Source organism: Sorex fumeus, unplaced genomic scaffold (assembly GCF_029834395.1).
Source record: "Sorex fumeus unplaced genomic scaffold, SorFum_2.1 ptg000044l, whole genome shotgun sequence".
NCBI classification, from domain to species: domain Eukaryota; kingdom Metazoa; phylum Chordata; class Mammalia; order Eulipotyphla; family Soricidae; genus Sorex; species Sorex fumeus.
The window spans coordinates 31,351,387-31,371,501 of NW_026606101.1; the positions used below are offsets into that span (position 1 = coordinate 31,351,387).

The window sequence follows — 20,115 nt, forward strand, 5'->3', positions numbered from 1 at the left end:
TGATGAGTCTTGTATTACTCCAACTGATGAATTAGAAAACTAGTCTTGCTGCTTCACTGCCCTCCTGCCATGAACAGGCCATACAGCTCTCCAATAAAGTACAAAAGACCACTTTGAGAGGTACAGACTGGGAGAGAAAATAACTGTTGCTTAGTATTGCTTCTTCTTCCTCAGGAAGTGATTTCTCCCTGCTTATACATTTTATAGTTTCAGAATCAGCCTGCCCTTACCCCAAAGGTGCTTAGAACATGCCTAAAGCAATTTAAGGCTTGTGGCTCACATCTTTCCCAGAAAAAAGAAAAAAATGGTAGTGAATATCAGTGTGGATTTAATGCTGAGGATTAAGCTATTAGTTGCTAGATTTTTAAGAATTCCTTATGTCAGTGGACATAGCGCTAGTTCCGTAGCCAGGGCCATGTACCTTATCTGTGCAAGTACCTAGTTTTATCCCCAGCACTGCACGCCTCACCCCACCACCCAGGGTGGGCTATATCTCTCAAGGTCCCCCTCTATTTCCTAGATATAACCATTCATTAGAAGATTCCCAGACCCTATTAAGGATACACTTGAGCCCTTTTATTAAAATTTAATTTTATTTATTATAGTTTAAGAAGTTATAACAGTATTAAATGTATGGTACATATAACCTTACTACACTTTCCAAGCACAAAGTATCCACAATCCTCCACCACTGTCTTTATTTCTCTTCTAGTCTGAGTTTCTCTTTCTACTTCCTACTCTGTTTGGTAATTGATTCTATATTCCTATGTCAAGGCTTAGTTATTGCTCAGTGCTACCTATATTAATATTTTGCCTCTCTGTTCTCTGTAGACGAGTGAGCTCATCCCTTGGGACTTTTTAAACTATTATTAAATGTCAGAGAACAGTGGTGGTTATAAAGGTAGTTGTTGTCCACAGAGCTCAGAAACCCAGATCACCTTGCCATAGAGAACCATGAGCCTAAATCGTCTCCAGCCCATGCAGTACAAAGTTTGTGTATAATGAAATCAGTAAAGCAGCCAAGGTTGCAATTCATTTTTCATCATAAGATGCTGTGTTGTTTCGCTGGGCAGGTAGTAAAGAATGCTTTGGAGCAGTTCCACCTGACTTCCTGAGGGGTAAAGGGGCTGTTGAAGTTTGTGGAGTGGAGGGCAAGTTGTGAGAAGGCTACACATGAGATTCTCTTGGGAAGAGTCTCTGGGGGTTTTGTAAAAGGCAGCTTTCCTGTGTGCAGATTACAGCAGCAGAGATGGGGCAAATGGAAATTGTTTACCCATGTCCCCTTGAGACCACAAACCACCTGTTCACATAGACTTAGAGCAGTTGACAAGTAACAACCAGTGCCGTTTCTCCTTTGTCCTGCATTTGTCCCAGCACAGGAATAAGCACTGCTCTAGGAGTTTCTTCCAAAAGGTATGTTTGGTGTACAAAGTGGAAAGAAGGACAGGGAACTCCTATCATGTCCCCATATTTTTCTTGAGTCACACTTTAGTTAGGGATCACCCCTCAAAGGCCACCATAATTTCATATACCAGGGCTAATAGCAGAACAAATTAGGAATGAATGAACCTCCTATTCCAGATACTGTTTATGTCAAAGAACCCCCAAAGACAGCCAAGCCCATCTTTTCACCCACTTCCTCGTCAGGTTCTTTCATTTGGTTTTGTGTTGTCCCTCTATGTGAAATTTGTATGTGGATTGTTGGGGGAGGGAGGGAGTCATCACATTCTATTGATCTGATGACATGTTGGCTCTAAAAGGAAAAAGAAAAGGCTATGTTTCTAGTCTCTCTCTGGAAGACCACAAAAGGTTAATGCTGGTCATGCAGAAAGATGTTCAAATAAAGAGGAAGTAGCTGCTCCCCTCAAAGGCCTAGTGCTCCATCTGTGCGTAAATGTGTATGTGAGTGCATGTACGCACATGAGCGCGCGCGCGCACACACACACATACACACACACACACACACACACAGCTGGCCCCATGTAGCCCCATGCACCACTGCACTTGAGTAAACCAATTCCCCGGTGATCCTTCTGAAGATGAGGTGCTTTCTAAAAAGGGGTGATGGTTTCCATGTTGGCAGCCTTTACTCCTTCTGCTCTTTTGTTGAAACCCACTGGTTTGACACAGGCTTATTCAGCCTAGTAGACAGCCCTGCTGCTGACTCGGGGCCCCATCAAAGTGTTTTCTCTCCCCTGGGGGGAGTAGAGTGAGGACAGGTGAAGAGCACATCCGTGGCTTGGCTTCCGCTGCCAGGGGCCTGGCCTAGTTTCCACTGCCCTCCCACCCACCCTTGGCAACCTGCCCTTCGCCCCCTTCTAGTTAATCAGAGCCACAGAGTTGAACAGGAATTTGATACCCCTTCCTCTCTGCAGACCCCCCCTCCCTAATCTCCACAGTGTCTGGCCGTGTTTCCCACGCCCCCAGGCTGGGTTCCCTTTTGCCTGTTCCTCCTGCCAAATAGCCCAGACCTTTCCATAGATGTCCCCAGTCATGGGGCCCTATACATCTAAGGCCTCTCGACTTTTCAGAAGGGAAATCCTTCAAAAAGCTCTGCTTTTCAGAGCTTTTTTTTTCAAATCCCCCATCCCCCTCCCAAGCTAGGTGGCTTCTGTCCCAAGTGGTTCAGACTGCTTCAAGCTGCAGAAATAAGGGGGGGGGGGGCTACAATGTGCAAAGTAGAAAGAAATAGCCTCCAACTCCTGAACCAAATCTCCATATTAAATTTAAAACAATACTTGAAGTTGGGTTTGGTTGTTTAAAAGAGTCATTCAGGAAAGCAAGAAAGTAAATCCCTCAGGACAAGTAAAACTTGAACTTTGGTATCTCTCCTTGGCTGGGTTTTTGGTTTGCAGCTGATGGCCAGATAGCAAAGACAAAAATCTCTAAAATAAACTCATTATTAGGCTTACTGCATCAATTCATTACCACAGTAGCTATTCACAACCAAATATTTCTCTTTTCTGGAGCAAAGTAAGATTAGTATTCATTTCAACCTTATTTCTTTTCTTCCATTGAGGAAGAATTTTAAATAGTCATCTGAAGACCTTTTTTCCCCTTGCGCATACTTATTTACATGGCCCTAGGCCTCTGGAGTGCCACAAGATACAATCAGATGAGTTGGCCAGTGTTGCAAATGCTGTTCGTGCTTCTACTTCTGATTTTCCCTCCTCCTGTTTCTCTAAAATACTCTTGGAATGGAAGGTCTGTCTGAACAAGAACCAAGAAATATCTGTGTCCAGGACATAGACACAGAACAAGAACCAAGAAATATCTGTGTCCAGGACATAGACACACACACCTTTAGGGACAGATTTGTATTATTCAGCTACTCATGGGCTCTATTGTCCGGATCATGAGCTGCGAGTCCGCTTGTCCAGAACTTTCCCAAATGGCACCACCATCCAGTTGTATAGCCTTGGCCTTTGTGGTTTCATGCTAGTTATTCAACTGTTCTAGATCTCAGTTCTCTTGTCTGTGAGTACCAGTATAAACTTATGTAATATAATACTAAGTAAGTCATGTTGTGAAGACTAACCAAGACTATTCCGTAAAACACAGGCCAGACCGCTGGTAAGCTTTCCCAAAGTGGTATATGCTGTTTGCTCACAGTATGGGAATGAACATAAAAGAGGAAGTTGGGTATAAAATAGTTGGAGATCAGAAGACCTCATTTTGGAAGTGACTCTATGTCTTCTTTGCTGTTCATCTAGGGAAGCTGAATTTTCTAGACATTTCTGTGCCTGAAATTTGAGGCTGATTTGCATAGAATGAGCAATAATACTTGGTAAAGCATACCCCTAGTTAACTGAGTTTGCAGGTGCTGTTATTAAAGTATAAGTGAGTTCAAAAGGAGATTATATATCTCTTTACTCTGTTTTGTGGCAATAGTTAAGTAAGGAAAACAAGCATTATCTTGGAAAACTGTCTTCCTGTCCCTTGTTCCTGAGGAAATTGCCATACCTCTCAGAGCTCATTTTCCTCTCTGAGAAATATTGATCAGTGTCTGTGTAGATCCTGAAACTTACTAGACTTAGGGGATCAACAAGCAATAAGATCCTAGAAAATTGGAAGCTGCAGTGGGTAGGTCCCAAATCCCGCTAGATCCCTGAGTATAAATCCAGGAGTAATCACTGAGCACCACTGGGAATGATGCAAAAACAAAGCCTATATATATAGAATATATGTGTATGTATTCCAGAAGATTCTCCTGAGTTCAGGGTATTAAGGTTTCCAGGGCAGAGAGATAATACAGAAGATAACGTGCTTGCCTCACATGCTTGCACGAAGCTATCCTGGGTAAGATTTCTGAGCCCTGCCAGTTATAACACAAAAACAACAAAATAATTCAAACATTAAGAGTTCTATAGTGTCACTCTTATGAGTTTATTATCAGTTATCTGAAAAATGTGTTTCCTCTGAAAAGTGATTTTTCATAGCAAGAGTAAAGAATTTTTCTCCTAATAAACATTTTTTAACTTTGAAAAGAGGGAAGAAAATGGCACCATTCCATAGGGTCATTTCCTGGATTTGGTCAGAATTCCCCACTTGGCACTTATTTTATACTGTTAAGAACTGATGGATGACATTCTACCAGAAATTGAAACTGAGTTTTTTTAATGAGTTCTCTGCATTTTTCTGTCTTGATTCATGATGTCAAAAAGTGCAGAAAAAAACTAAGTTAGTATAAGATTTTTAATTATGTGTACTAAAGAAGAGAAAAGATGGTCAAGTTTACAGTCCTTAAAGCTTGGAAATATGCTGGGCTCACTTCCACACCTTCATCCCATCCCTTTGATTATTATCTGTTTATAAACACATTCTTTGATGGTAGAAAATATGTAAATAAAAGAGCAATAGAAACTGTCAAACTAATCCTTACAATTCAAGAAGTCACTTATATGCTCATCAGGACTTTTAAATTTTATATCTATGAAATTTCAGTTTTAAGATTTCTTCTTTTGATATAAAAAGAAGCATGAGGCTTCCGCATTATTAGCTATAGGGGAGGGTGGATCCTAAGGTTTGTGTGGTTTTTTGCTTTTAGATTTTAATTCAGTTGGGCCAATGGCGAGCAATTTAAAAAGGGAAAAAAAAATATCTAAGCTGTTGAGATTTAGTCTTTGATATAGTTTTTGGAGTAAATTTTGTAGTTTGTTACTCATTGCCTGGCCAAGCAATAAATCTATTTTGCTTGGATCTGAGTAGCAGTTTTATAAAAAAAAAATGTTTTAAAGTCATATTGACAGTAATAGCTTAAAACATAAAATTGTTTTTATTCCCAACTTGGAGAAATTGCAAGGCATGTTTTGTTTAGGCAGTCCTTTTGACTCCAGTCTGAATACAAATGGAATACCAAAATGGTTGGGCATGTTCCCCCTTATCTCCTACCCAGTGACTGATTTCATTACCATAATTGCAGGCTTGCCTGGCTCTTGGCAGTTTCTACCCTCGGAGACCCTTAATAGCCTTGCAGACGATTGTTGCGGCTCAGTTCCTCTGTCTGCCAGTGGGGCAGGACTGGAGAGGAGAAAGACTCCTCCTTGTCACCATCTGGCTCCTGCTGTACCACTTAGCTGTACTCTCCTTCTACCCTTGGCCTTTCAAGGTTGAGAACGTATCCCACTCCCTGTGAACCTCTCGTGACAATCTTTTTCAGTTAGCAGCAATGGTACAGAATGCATGGTGTATTTTCTCTCTTCTTTCCCCTTCTTGATGGCCTTAACTGAAAGCTCTATAATTACTTCTGCAGGGACGCTACAAGATGGGAGTAATGGGAGTAACATGAGATCAAGCCAATGAAGCCCTCCTAAGTACTACATTCCAGTGGAATGCTCTACTCTGAGGTTGGAGGTCACACACTTGACCTTGAGAGGACCACTGAAGGCCCCAGGCCCACTCTATATAGGAGAGCTTCATTTGAAGGTCTAGTGAATAGAATACAAACTTCTCCTTCACTAACACAGAAGAAAGGGGCTGTTTGTCTCAGGGATGGGCACACCCTGGTGTCTTTTGGCAGAGCTTCTCAGCAACTCTCTCAGATGTCGGGTTAGGGCAAAACTGGAAATGCATCTGCCCAGTACATCTTGCGCTGATTACTTGGAGTGCATGTTTCTGATTCATTTGCACATAACTCATCCAGGGGGTGTTGCAAGAGCTATGTGATGGCCAAAGAACCCAATGAGTCTTTTATTATATATTTTTAAACAAGTTTCTCTACGTTGAGTGTCTGCTAGAGCCAAGAAGCTACATTCTTCCAACCCTGTGCCTTCCAAACTGGGCACCCGAAGTCCAAGAGCAAGTTTGAACCTTGGCTCTGTGACTGTCTGCTCTGACCTGGAGGATTGGTTGAGTGCTTGCACTGGATCTGAACTATGGGATGAGTGAAAATTTACAGCTGTGGAAGCTTAGATCTTGGGAGTCTCGTGCCCATATTGCCACAGAGCCTCTAGCATCCAGTCCCTAAAAACATTCTTGACCTCTTTGCATCCATGACCATGTGAAGGTACCTCTCTTTACCTACGTTTTTTGAGAGACAGTGAAGTGAAGTTGCAGGAGAATTTTGGAGCGAGACCACCCACACCTACCAGTTACTGGTTTTGTGACCTTAGGCAAATTGTTAGCTTTCAAGTGTGCCAGTTTTTTTTTTCTGTTTGTAAAATGCTATCTGTTGCTGTGTAGTAGCCAACAAAAAATGGATTGAAACAACAATCGTTGAATTGTTCATGGTTCTGTGGGTCAGAAATTTGAGCAGAGCTTGGGAAAACTTGTCTTTGTTCTACATGGTTCTACTAGGAAGTCCTGGATGGTCATGGAGGTGGTCACTTGGCAAAGGCACCTCAGTTCTCTTCTACATGGGTTCTCTCTTCACATGACCTCAATGTGTGCACTATCCAGACTGGATTTTCCTTATACTGTTAGGAACATCCCAAGAGAATGAAAAAGATAATGAACAGGAGCTACAAGGCTCATAAGGTTGTTACCGTCACTCCTAAAACACATGATCCTTAAAGTCGGTCACAAGACCAGTACAGTTAGAAAGAAAAAGAAGATAAATTCACCTTTTATGTGGGAGATAAATCTCATTTAATAGAAGATGGAAAGGAATTAGCTGTAGCTAATTTTTCAAATTATAGGGGCCTATAAATTAGGTCCAGCAATTACAGGGACCTATCAATAATAAAATTATAAGAATTAAATAGGAATAGATGAAAAACTGAGATTAGTAACTAGAACAAAATTAGAACAGTCAACAAGTATTCAGTATTATTGCATACAAATTTTGTAATTTTGAAACTCTAAGAAAATATGTTGTACCTGCTGAGTCTTTTAATTAAAGATTTCCTGGCAATGTGATTGCTGGAAAATCCGAGGCCTTCATGGTGAAATGACTCTTCTCAATCTGAGGCCCTCATGCATCAATTCTACATAGTTTTGGGGCTCAGTTGGACCATTCCTGGATGTTTTTCATCCTTTGTCACCATGCAGTGCCCACTTTCCTTCCAGAGGGATGCATCTATCATAATCTCTGTTCTCTCAAACTGTCTTCCAAGGGCCACTCTACTTGGAGATTGGTGCCTCCTTATTGACCCTGGACTGTTCTGAATTCTTCAGGTCACAATAGAGGTGGTGGATGGCCCTGACTCTGAAGCAGATAAAGATCAGCATCCAGAGAATAAGCCCAGCTGGTCAGTCCCATCCCCCGACTGGCGGGCCTGGTGGCAGAGGTCCTTGTCCTTGGCCAGGGCCAACAGCGGGGACCAGGACTACAAATACGACAGTACCTCCGACGACAGCAACTTCCTGAACCCCCCCAGAGGGTGGGACCGTCCGGCCCCAGGCCACCGGACTTTTGAATCCAAAGAGCAGCCAGAATATGGTGAGTTTACCACCCAGTAATATAAAATTGGTGGGGAGAAGAAGTAAAGATGATAAGGCCTAATGGACATGGAGCCAAGAAAAACCCAATTTATAGTATGTGGCTTTGGGACTTCTAGGAGGCATAACTCATAAAGACTATTCCACAGAAGCCCCAAGGAGGTACCAGCAGCCATGTTTTTCTGGGAAGACTATAATTTTAAAATCATTACCAATTATTGTAGGAGAGAATTGTTCTTTTTTGTAGTTAGGGGTCTTTGAGGTTCTGCCTTTTTATTCCCACAAAAAAAATTATTTTCTAAACATGAAGAAATAAAATTAAATTACTTTAATTTGACTATATAAGTTCACATTAAACATCAGTCTAATAAAAGAGAGATGTCCAGAGAGATATCCAATGGCTCTATTTGACAAGGCAGCCATGTTATATTTGAAAAAAGAGTGGAGTGGCCCATAGGGCTCATAGGGAATATCCATCACTCATAGCTCTATGCATTATCAAATGACTCAATGACTCTCCACCAGCAAAGTTCAAGACCCCAACTTTGATCTTCTAACCATAGATGTTTTTAGAGTAGGATAGGTAAGATAACTTCTAAATGCAGTGACTTAAGATAATTAAAATTGAGGACCAGAGAGATACAGGAATCAAGGAGTTTCTCTGCATTCCACTAATCCTGGTTCAAATCCTCAGCACCACATATGGTACCCAAGCACCTCCAGGAGTCACTTCTGAGCACAGTAATAATTACTGAGAGTTGCTGAGTGTGCCCCAAAATATCATCACAATAACAATAATAAAGTTTATTTCTCCTTGAGCTGGGATGGGAGACAGTATAGGGGAACTAACCTTCACTTTGTGAGAGACCCGGACTTCTTCCGTCTTGCAACCCCACCAGTTGTTATGGTCTGAGTTGTATCTACTACAGTGTTTCTTGACTATTTTCCAACTGGGACCCCTTTGGACTGTTTTAACTACCTCTGGCTCCATCTAGCCTCCTGGTCTCATGATGCAATAGTCTCCCATTTACATGATTTTCCCCGTGGCCCCTTTATAGCATCTTGAGGGCCCACAGGAAATCGTATGATTCCCAATTGTACCTGATCTACCTAAAGTTCTATATCTCAGTAGCAGCCAAGGAAAGAGAAGGAAGCTGAAAAAGGTACACCACAACCTCAATCTGGAGATTATATATGTTTTATCTGCTTAAATTAAGAATTATTCATGTGGCTTTATGCATATACAACTATGGCTGAAAATCATATCCAAGAAGAGGAAGCCTATTTGACAAGCTGCTGGTCAACCTTCATGGACAATCAGAGAGTGTGTTACATGAACATTTGAGAGGTTGGTGTACTTCAGGCACTTGTCTTGATTCGGCTGATCCCTAGTAGATCCCTAGTGTCATAAAGTGCTTTGAGCATCACCAGGTGCAGTCTTGGTGGCCCTCAATTATCAACCAGGTGCTTCAGATCACCCCTGGTTCCACAGGACACCATTGCCCTTGCACTGAACCATCACCAGATTGAATGAGAATCAATCTTGAGCACTGCTTGAGAGATGCTCCCCTCTAAAGTTAGAACATTTGAGGGATGGGAGGTAGCTCAAGTGGGAAAGCACATATTTAATATAACCAAAGCCCTGAATTTGATCCCCTATGACACATGGCTTCTTGAACACTGCCAAGTATGACTCTGCTAGCTCCCCAACACTCTACTGGCTCACCAGGCCCAAGCGCCACATTGCCAGGTATGAACCTAAAGGTTGAAATCATCAGACCAAGCATAATTGAGAGTATGGAAAAATTAAATATATATATATATATATATATATATATATATATATATATAGTAGTGCCAGGAGATAGTAGAGTAGTTAGAATGATTGCTATTAAGTGCCAAAACCAGTTTTGATGTCCATGTGGTTGCCCTAGTGTTGCCTTGGGTAGCCTCGAATAGTGCTGGAGGCCCCTGTGTTCTGTCTGGGTGTCCCTGGTGATCCTCAGCATCGCAGCACACAGCAGCACTGTATCCTTGGATGCCAGCATTGGGCCACCAGCCCGGTTAACTGAGAATCACTGGGAGAGTCCCCAAAGTTCCCTGAGCATACTTAGGAATCTTCCTCCCAAAATAAAATTTAAAAATAATACTGTTTGAGGTGTTGGGCATGAATCTAGCATTAAGCTGTTCTTGTAACTTCATCATTTTTTCATTTAGAAGCCAACTACAGATGATGAGAATGACTGTCCAGCACCATTTGCATTCACACTTTTACCTAGTTTTTTTCTGCAGAAAGGTTTGTTGTGTATTAGACGGTCTGCTAGTAGATGATCCTAAGCAGCTCCAAAGAGCAGGACAGTGTTTGGGTATTTTTCCAACTACATCATTGAGTTGCTTAACATTAGAAAGAGTACGTCTTGTGTCTGGCACTGTGTGAGATGCTAGGAATTCAAAAATGGCTAAGACATTGCTCTTTCCCAAAAGGGAATCTCAGCTATCTGTGGACCAAGGGGGAAAAATTAACTGAGAGACCAAAAGGGTGCCCTGATAGAGATATACATCAAATATTAAGGAGCCAAATACTATGAAAGCTCTGCTGCCTCCATTCCAGCCAAGAAGCTGGTGAAAGCTTCTCGTTTCCCAGCGGAAGTGTAATTTGTCTGTCTTTTAAGGGAAAGTCACATTTATATAGCACTTTTCATGCACTGTCCCTCTCCATGATCTTTGAAGCAGGTACTCCATTTGACAGATGGGAAAACTGAATCCTGCCATATTAGGCAAGTCGACCTTGAGCTTCAAACTATCTCAGTCAGTTTCAGTCCACAGTCTTAACTCTTATGTTATTGTCCTCTCTGGGTGGGTGGAGACTGGAGGGATCGTAGATCCTTAAGGAGAGAAGAGTGAATCAATAGACTGTTTAGATGGAAAGATACGAGTAGAAGAACAAGTTCATTGAACTGGTTTTTAGTTTAACCAGTTTGCCCACCCTACACAGGACATAGTTTCTAAGAATAGAGCTCAAACTCCTGCCATCAAAATCGCTGGTTGAATGTTTTAAAGATGCCAGTTCTTGGCTCAAACACTTTTCCTATGCCAGCCCAAGCCAGCTACATCAGCATCAGTTGAGATCCTGAGAGGATTTCAGATTTCCAGTCCTTGCCCCAGTACCCCTAGATCAGATACATTGGAGTGATCCACAAAACCTGTGTTTAAGCAAACCCTCCAGGGGCTCTGCTGCATTGAGCATCGCTATTTGAGGTCAGTTTCTCAGCCTGGGTTGCTCACTACTGTCATCCAGTGTATTTGATTTGTTTTGTTTTGTTTTGGGTTTTTTTTTGTATATTTTTAATTTTTTTTATTTTATTGAATCACCATGAGATATAGTTACAAGCTTTCATATTTGAGTTACAATCACACAATGATTAAACACCCATCCCTCCACCAGTGCACATTCCCCAGCACGAGTGTCCCCAGTATACCCTCCCCTTTCCCACCCTCCCAATATTGCAGACGATATTCCCCATACTCTCCCTACTTTGGGGCATTACGGTTTGCAATACAGATCCTGAGCATCATCTTTGGTCCTTAGTCTACTTTCGGCACACATCTCCCATCCCGAGCAATCCCTCCAACCATCATTTACTTACTGGTCCCTTCTCCATCCCAACTGCCTTTTCCCCCAGCACATGATGCAGGCTTCTAACTATGGAGCAATCCTCCTGGCCCTTGTATCTACTGTCTTTGGGTGTCAGACTCATTTTATTTTGTACTCCACAAATGAGTGCAGTCCTTCTATGTCTGTCCCTCTCTTTCTGGCTCATATCACATAGCATGATACTCTCCATGTCCATCCAGTGGATTTGTTTTAAAATACCTCTGTCCAGACTTCTTTTGACCCAATAAATTAGCTTCTCTGTGGAGTGAGGTCTCGGCTTTAATGTTTCCAAAGCTCTACGATGGAGCCAGTGTGCATCCCAGGTTGAGGCCTGCAGCTTTCTTTGTGCTGAAGCAGGATGGCCGGGCCGATGTCCAGAATACCTCTTTGTTTTGCTTGTTCATTTTGACAACTGAGGTCACCAGGTGATTCTCAAGCTCACTAAAGTTTGAAAAGCACCTTGAGAAAAACTTTTTCATTTTGAAGCTTTTTTATAACACTGTAGCACTATAGCACTGTCCTCCTATTGTTTATTGATTTGCTCGAGCAGGCACCAGTAACATCTCCATTGTGAGACTTGTTGTTACTGTTTTTGGCATATCAAATGTGCCACAGGGAGTAAGCTTACAGAGTAAACTCTGCCAAACTCATGACTGTTACAAAAGAGTCCCCCTGAGGCCAAAGAGATAGTACAAGGGATAAAGCATATAGTAACTTTAGTTGTTCCCTGGCACACTACTTATGATCCCCTAAGTGCAACTGGAAGAGATTCTTGAGCACCACTGGTTATCAAACCCCTGCCCCCCCCCCAAAAAATATTTTTTTGCTTTTTTGGGTCACACCCGACAATGCACAGGGGTTACTCCCGGCTGTGCACTCAGGAGTTACTCCTGGCGGTGCTCAGGGGACCATATGGGATGCTGGGAATCTTACCCAGGTTGACCACGTGCAAGGCAAATGCCCTACCCACTGTACTATCACTCTAGCCCCCACATTTTAATCTTAAAGACAGAATTTGTCCTTACTGAGTTAGTGTTGTTTCTGAGCTTCCCTCAGCCCCTAAATGCCTGTGAGGTCCCTGTCTGAACCTTATAGCCATCTTGAGCCATTGAGAAATCTCTCATCTTTCATGATTTCAAGACTCTTGGAAACTTCCCCATCAGTTGACCAAATAACAGAGTTGCCATTTAAGAAAAGAAAAAAACCATGTGTCTTGTATGCCCTGTAGAACACTCCTTGTCAGATCTTATGGGCACATAATAGAGGAAAGGAGAGATACTCCAAATTCAACTTTGGATACAGTTTAAGTAGGAAAATGGCAGGGTCCCAGATACAGTGGACCCCATTGGCTCTGAGTATGAGACTCTAAATATGTTGTTGATGTTGGGGTACATTTGAAAACTCCAGGAAGGCTGACTTCCAGGGAGCCTCTGCTTTCCAGAATTCCATTTATCATCAGATGAGTGGCTCCTCTGTAGTTTCAATTAAGGAGAAGCTCCAATGCAGTTTCTTCAGTATCTATCCCTGTGTTTGGGAACAAGAATATACATACAGCCCAGGAGGTGATATTCATGATAGAGCAAAACAAAGAAAGCCACTGTACCTAAGCGTTAGCTGCCTTGTCGAAGAGAAGTTAAAGCTGGTCTTTGTGGATGATGTTGATCTCTGATTTATGGAAGTAGGGGTTTTTCTCTTTTCTTTTTCTTCTTTTTTTATTATTGTTTAGGTAACATGGTTATAATAGTGTTGGCATTAATGGTTTTGATTTACAAAGTTACTGCAGAAGGCAAGATATTTAATAAGAATTTCAATGTCAAAGGGTAAGAGAGATAGTACAGAGCATATGGTGCTTGCTTTGCATAAGGCTGACTTGGATTTGACTCCCAGAACCCCATATAGTTCCCCTAACATTATTAGGAGTGATCCATGAGGCAGATCCAGGAGTAAGACTAATATGCACCCCTCAAAAAAATAAAACATTTCAGTGTTTGTTCATGCCGGAGAGATATCACAGTGGGTAGCATGCTTGTCTTGCACACAACCAACCCAGATTTGTTCCCAGGCACCCCATATGGTCTCTCAAGTGATGCCAGGATTGATTTCTGAGCGCAGAGTCAAGAGGAAGCCCTGAGCAGCTGAGCAGTGAAGGGTGTGCCTCTCCCCACAGAAAACAAAGTTCACTACCTATGACCAAAGAGTCCTAGGTAAAATAAAAAGAACATAATGACATTCTTAGAACAAATTATACAATTCACAAAAGAAAGATATACCTAACAAATCACATTATGTGAACCACTAATTGGTTCAAATATGTGTGTTAGAGACTGCATTTTAATTATCTATTGTGTCGATACCTGAAGTATCAATACCTAATCAATACCCAGAGCAGAGTTCAAGTATGTTTCTATTGAACAGTACTATACTATTCCCAAAATTGTTCAGAGACACTCACAGAATGAACTCACATGGACCCTGCTTATTTGTAACATGGGTTAGGACAAAGTTCTGTGCCATTTTCTACATCCCATTCAGGATCCTATTTTAATAGGAGATTTCACAGTGATTTTTTGTCAAGGGTGTTTCTTTTTCATGTCGAATTAGGACCACATAAGTGGGTGTTTTCAGGAAGGGAAATCAACATGGATCAGGATCAAACGTGCTGAGAATCAGAATATAGAATATCAGAATATAGACTCATAGAAAAGTGGGGTTGGGAGGGGAGGTGGAATCTTAGACTTAATCCCAGCTCTGCAAAATTTGAGCTGTGTGACATCAAGTACTTCTCTGAGCCTTAGTTTCCTCATCATAAAAAAGAAAATGTTTCTAGCTATCTCGTGGCATTGTAGAGGACTTAAAGCAGTGCATTTCAGCCAAGCAGCCGGTGAAAACAAGCTCCCAATAATTGGCAGTCTCTCTCATCTTAGATTAGTGGAGTCTTGCCAGTGACCGAGTCAAGACCCAAGTCACTTCAGTGACCCAAACACTGGAACTGCCTCTAGGCCTGCAACTATATAATGACTACTTTAAAATTTCAAATGACATCCTTGAAACCCAGCTCTGATCCCGCTGCCCTGTGGATTGTTCTCTTTCCTTGCTGAACTCTTTGATGTCACAGATAGGCTCTTTCCAAGCTCCACAGAAATATTCACAGGCTCTGTCTTCTACTGCCTCTGCTGTTATCTTTGCAATTACTGACATTCACATTCATTTTCTGCCCTGAGCCTCACTCCCTGAGAGGGTGAGCAAATGAGAACAGGCTTGGTTTTTCTTTTCTTTTATAGCAGAAAGGAATAGAATCCTAAAGGTTTTGTCCCACAGTCGAACTTCCCTCTGTGGCCTTTGAAGCAAAGCGAACCCCACCCCCCCAGCTGAAGGTCTTTCCTGGGATATTTATCTGAGACCGTGCACTCTAGACACTTTAGGGGGAAGAGCTGACTTGCACACTTTTCCTCAGGAGGTTGTTTTCTTTTAGGAAGCCTAGAAGTGCCTTCCCACATGACTGTTTAACTGTGCTCTGACTAACTTTGTGAAACCATATAGGAAAAATGTTCAGAAAAGAAATAGCTTTTTGTCACCACTTTATAAAATAAAGAGATCGAGAAAGCTACTGACTGGAATAGTAAGCCTTTTGTGATTCTTGAGTTCTACTAGTCATTTAAACAGCTTATTTTAGGGAAAATCTTATAAGGTATTTGTAACCCTTAGTTTTTGCTGCTTAAGAAATCACCCCTGAAGTTTAGTAGCTTGAAAGAACAAATGCACCTCTCTCTTGAATCTGCAGGTTTTCTGGGTTCAGCTCCGGGTTGGCTTGGCTATGCCTGAATGGTCTTTGCTTCCTTAATTCTCTTTGAACTAAAGGGGCCTCAACTGGCCTCAGCTGTGTGTGCTGAGGTATCAGGTCCCTGGCCCTCCAAGAGGCTAATTGGGTTCTTCACATGGTTGCAGAAACTTTCCCTACAGCACCGTACAAAAGTCTCCAAGGTACAAGCACTTTCCTAACTTGTGCTTGACTCATATTTGCAGCTTTCTTCTTGGTCAAAGCAAGTCACTTGGCTCTTACTAGGCTCAGTGTAAGAATGGAGTCACCAAGGAGACAGATAAGGAGAGGGATTGGGAAGTCATTTTCCACATAATCTGACATTGTATTGACATTCAAAGAACTTAGAGCCAAGAAACCAAATGAGATATTAAATCATGCAGCTATTCCAATAGAAGCCCTGTGGTGAATTTAACACTGGAACTAAAAGTTCCAGAAATATATTTCCCAAAATCAGGTCCCTGAATAATAATAGCCCCACAGCAAGGAAAGATTGTAGATTTCTAGATGGTTAAGGTCCCGCTCTTTCTGTGGAGCCAAGCAGCATAGCACATGAATTCTACCTTGGTGGTTAAACAGATGTTGTCTGACTCAGTGTCCCCCTCCCCTTTTAAGCTTTAAGACATTATCACTTTTGCTGGTGACTTGTGACCTTTACCAGTTTGTCTCTCTGAACCTTTACCAGTGGTTCAGACTGTCTGTGATGTGTCCATGTGTGCCTAACATCCACCCCACCTGGATGCTGCCATCAACAAAACAGGATCATACAATTTCTCCAGGTGCATCGGTACTGCCCTCTGCCAATGGCCAAGAGATACCGGACCGCAAAGGACTGGAGGAGCAGCAGTTGCCACCAACTCAATAATTTGCCCTCTGGAAATCAAGTCTCTCCCCTTCTGAGCCTTGATACCAGAGGGATGGGAGAGATGAGCAAGCAAATAATGCCAGGAAGCCCATCCAACTCCCTCATACAAAACAGTAGCTTCAAATATCTTCTTACATGTGATGGGAAAATTGTCTCTTAGAAGAAAGTCAAAGTTTGGAGGCATGGTTCTGGGGGAGGGGAAGGGAGTGAATGGGGGTCTTGGGGGCCAGTGAAGTGTCAGCAAACTCTTTGCTCTGGGTTAGGACACAGCTTAGATTCCCCCCAGCTCTGGTGAGTGGATTGAGTAGACTCAGCATCTTGGGTTGGCCTGTGGCTATTCAGAATGAATGCCATATAAACACAGCCCGAGAGTCTGGCACAAGACCCACAGCTCAGGTAGAAACATGTGTGGATGACATTCTTGCTGGGCCTATGTAATACAAATCGCCACAACCTCTCATGAAAAGAGAGGACCCCTTCCCTGCAAAACAGATGCCTGTAGCTGAGCACTTGGCACCAGCAGAGGTCCACAGCCGTAGGGATATTTGGTTGAGCCAAAAAGAATTCTTGCAAAGTGGAGATGTTGCAGAGAGAATCACACTTCAGAGATCTGGGACTAAGTGCAAGATTACACTTTCCTTCTGTTTCCTTTATGACTTTGGCGAAGTCACCTAATCATTCCAGGATTTATTCCCTGTAAACTGTATGTGTGTGTTAGTGTATATTTATTTACTTACTTATTTTGGATTTCTTCCCACATGCAAAGCATGAGCTCAGTCTGTTGAGCTATCTTCTTGAATATCTTTACTTATAAAGAGAAGAGGAAAAATCTAAATAATGTACCACATGCTCAGACCCTCTTAGCATAACCATACTATGTAATTTATACTATACTATATATGTACTATATAATTTATTCATCTTTTTGTGTTTATTGATTACTTTTAGACTCTTCTCACTAACCTACTAATTCCATCAGGACAGAAGTCTTTAGAAACCTTGTTTGATTTTGGGGTTGTTTATTGGTACTTGGGACATACCAATGTGGTACTTGGGCATCCCCAGTAATATGTGGAAGACCAGATGGTGCAAGGAATTGGTCCCAGGCCACCTGCAGGCAGAACAGGAGTTTTGGCCCCTGGAGCTTTCTCATCAGCCATACTTGAAATAATATAATCCATATTTTCCAAATTGTGTTTGGTATATGAGTATGTGTGGATGCATATTGGAGGAAAGTTGGGTGATGACTCAAAGGACCACTTTGAGCTTCATCAATAAAAATTAGTTTTTTGTCTGCTGAATCAAACAAACATTCCCACAAAACACCAGTTTATTCTTTTTCCTGGTACTGTGACTCAGAGGTGCAGGTGAGGTCCCAGTAGACAGTTGCTCTACTCCTGTTGCCATCAGCTTCATTCTGCTGTGCTCTGGGAAGGACTGAAAGGTTCGAAAAGGATTCACTTACATATTCAGTGTCTGAGTGGTCCATCATATAGTCCCCTAATTCATAGGTTCAATCTCTGCTTCTTCTCCAGAGACTAGACTCCCCAGAGCAAAAGTTCTAATCTGGCAAGCCTCTGAAGGACAAACCCTGGTCAGATTTTGCATGTATGCAAGGTGGAATTAATGGGAGTCCTCTTTGGAAACTAATATATTATCCCCTGTCCCCATGTCTACAAATGTATGTATTCTCAATAAACACTTACCAGGCAACCCTCTGACACTGAATTGATCATTAATGTGCCCAAAACCTCAGTCAGAGTCTCTAACTTCATGGATCTAATGCCCAAAATGAACCATGTGACCATATGCTTTTAGCATAGATCCTCTCCAGCAATATAAAACAGCAGGCAGGCTGTGTGACAGAGGGAACTTGGAACTGGTGAATGAAATTTGTGACCATCTTCGTGACTCCCTTTCAGATTCCACAGATGGTGAGGGGGACTGGAGTCTCTGGTCTGTCTGCAGCGTCACCTGTGGGAATGGCAACCAGAAACGAACCAGGTCCTGTGGCTACGCCTGCACTGCAACAGAATCCAGAACCTGTGACCGTCCAAACTGCCCAGGTGGGTTTATAAAGAATTGTGAGTCTGATTCTCAGAGAAGTCTTGCATTTATTATCATTTTTTTATTTATATTTAAAAAAAACAGAAATTGACATCATAAAAGACAGTTATTTTCCTAATAAGAATCCTGACTAGACTAAGCCAGGAGTTGAGTAATGAACTTAATTAGCGAAAAATGGATTTTCTGACTCTTACGCACAGTGCAGTCTCCGTAGCTATGACCTAGAAGACAGTGTCACCACACACTAACTTAATTTAAAGGAAGAACTCTAATTCACTTGGGCCTTTGATGTGGGATTTGAGTGGGATTTGTGTAGGCCTTGAGGAGACACATGAAGACAAACATTCACTATCTGATAAGGAATTGGGGATGAGCACTTCACAGTCATCTCCAGAAACACCAAGACCTGTCTATAATGTCTGAGAGTTGCCAATGGCTCCCAGGGAAACAAACCAGGGCAACTTGACAGTTAATTATCGCTGTAGACTGCATTGTCAGTATTTTTTAAAAAAAACTACTAATTGCAAACTTGGTGAGAGGCCATATTGGCAGTGGAAAATAATTGTTACTGTCTCTAGCAGTGGTTATTAAACCACAGCCTGGTTTTGTATGACCCCCACAGTTTTAAAGTTTGTTTTTTAAAACAAAAAAAGAGAGAGACTGGAGAAGGAAGAATATGCAACCAAGATCACATATGACCCACAAAGCCTAAAATAGATGGTCTCTGACTACCAAAAAACATTCCCAACTCCAGGTTTTATATTTGCTATGTGTTCCCCATTGCCAGGTAGAATACCAGCCTAAAATAATACTTCAACCTCTTCCAAGAAACCACACATTCCTCATCTGAAAGAAAATTTATAGACAGAGAATTTGATCTCCACATCCCAGACATTTCTTCTATTTCTCGAAACTCTGTTTTCAAATTATAAGGCTCAGAGTTTGAACAATAACAACAGCAAAGAATTAGAATATAAAGGGGGTTTCTGAAAAGAGAGAGGACAAATCAGATTGAGCCTGTGTAAGTGAGCAAGGAGGCGTGTGTTGAACAAGGGACTAAGGGAGATAGCACAAAGGGCTAGACACACGCTTTGCAGACCCAAGGCCCCAAGTTTGATTGATCTATGACAATGCATGACCTACAGCCCAACAGTGTTGGGTGTAACCCTGGTGGTCCCCAATTCCTATTGCTTTTGAGATGGTTTTGGTAGACGCCCCCCAGAACCACTATATCTGAGCAACATCACATCACTGGACCCTACCATTGAACTGCTCAGCCTTGTTAGATGAAGTATCACACTTAGAACCTGTGAGCATTGCTTGGGAGCACCCCCCGCCACACACACACACACACACACACACACACACACACACACATACACACAATGTAAGAAGTGGTGATTCTGCAGCATTATTCACAATAGTCAAAAGTTGAAAACAATCTATGCTCTCCTACAGATAACTAACTAAAAAAGAATATAGACAATAAAATGCTGTTTAAAAGAAGCAACATAGATGAAACTTAAAGGTGTTAAGCTTAATGAGATAAATCACTAAGATAGAGAATGACCATATTATTTCACTCATGTGTTGTAAATAAAGAAACCAAACAAATGAATGACCTGAACAGAACAAAAACAAGTTCTTAGATAATAAGAACAAAATAGTGGTCACTATAAGGGGGAAGATGTTGGTAAACCAGGTAAAAGAGGTCAGTTGTATAGTGATGGCTAGAAACTGGAGTTCTGGTGACAAATATATGTATTATATCAAAATATTGACTTAAAAGGCTATACACCTTAGGGTTGGAGCAATAACAGCGGTTAGGGTGTT

The 20,115-nt window shown here is 41.9% G+C and overlaps 1 protein-coding gene across 3 annotated transcripts in view; it reads left to right on the top strand.

The window, feature by feature from the left end:
• Positions 1-20,115, top strand: part of ISM1 (isthmin 1) — an 87,132-nt gene that overhangs the window by 55,730 nt on the left and 11,287 nt on the right. For all 3 annotated transcript variants that reach the window (XM_056121564.1, XM_056121565.1, XM_056121566.1), the window contains 2 exons: positions 7,615-7,879; positions 18,138-18,281. In XM_056121564.1, the coding sequence (XP_055977539.1) occupies positions 7,615-7,879; positions 18,138-18,281 (409 nt within the window). The remainder of the gene's footprint in view (positions 1-7,614; positions 7,880-18,137; positions 18,282-20,115) is intronic.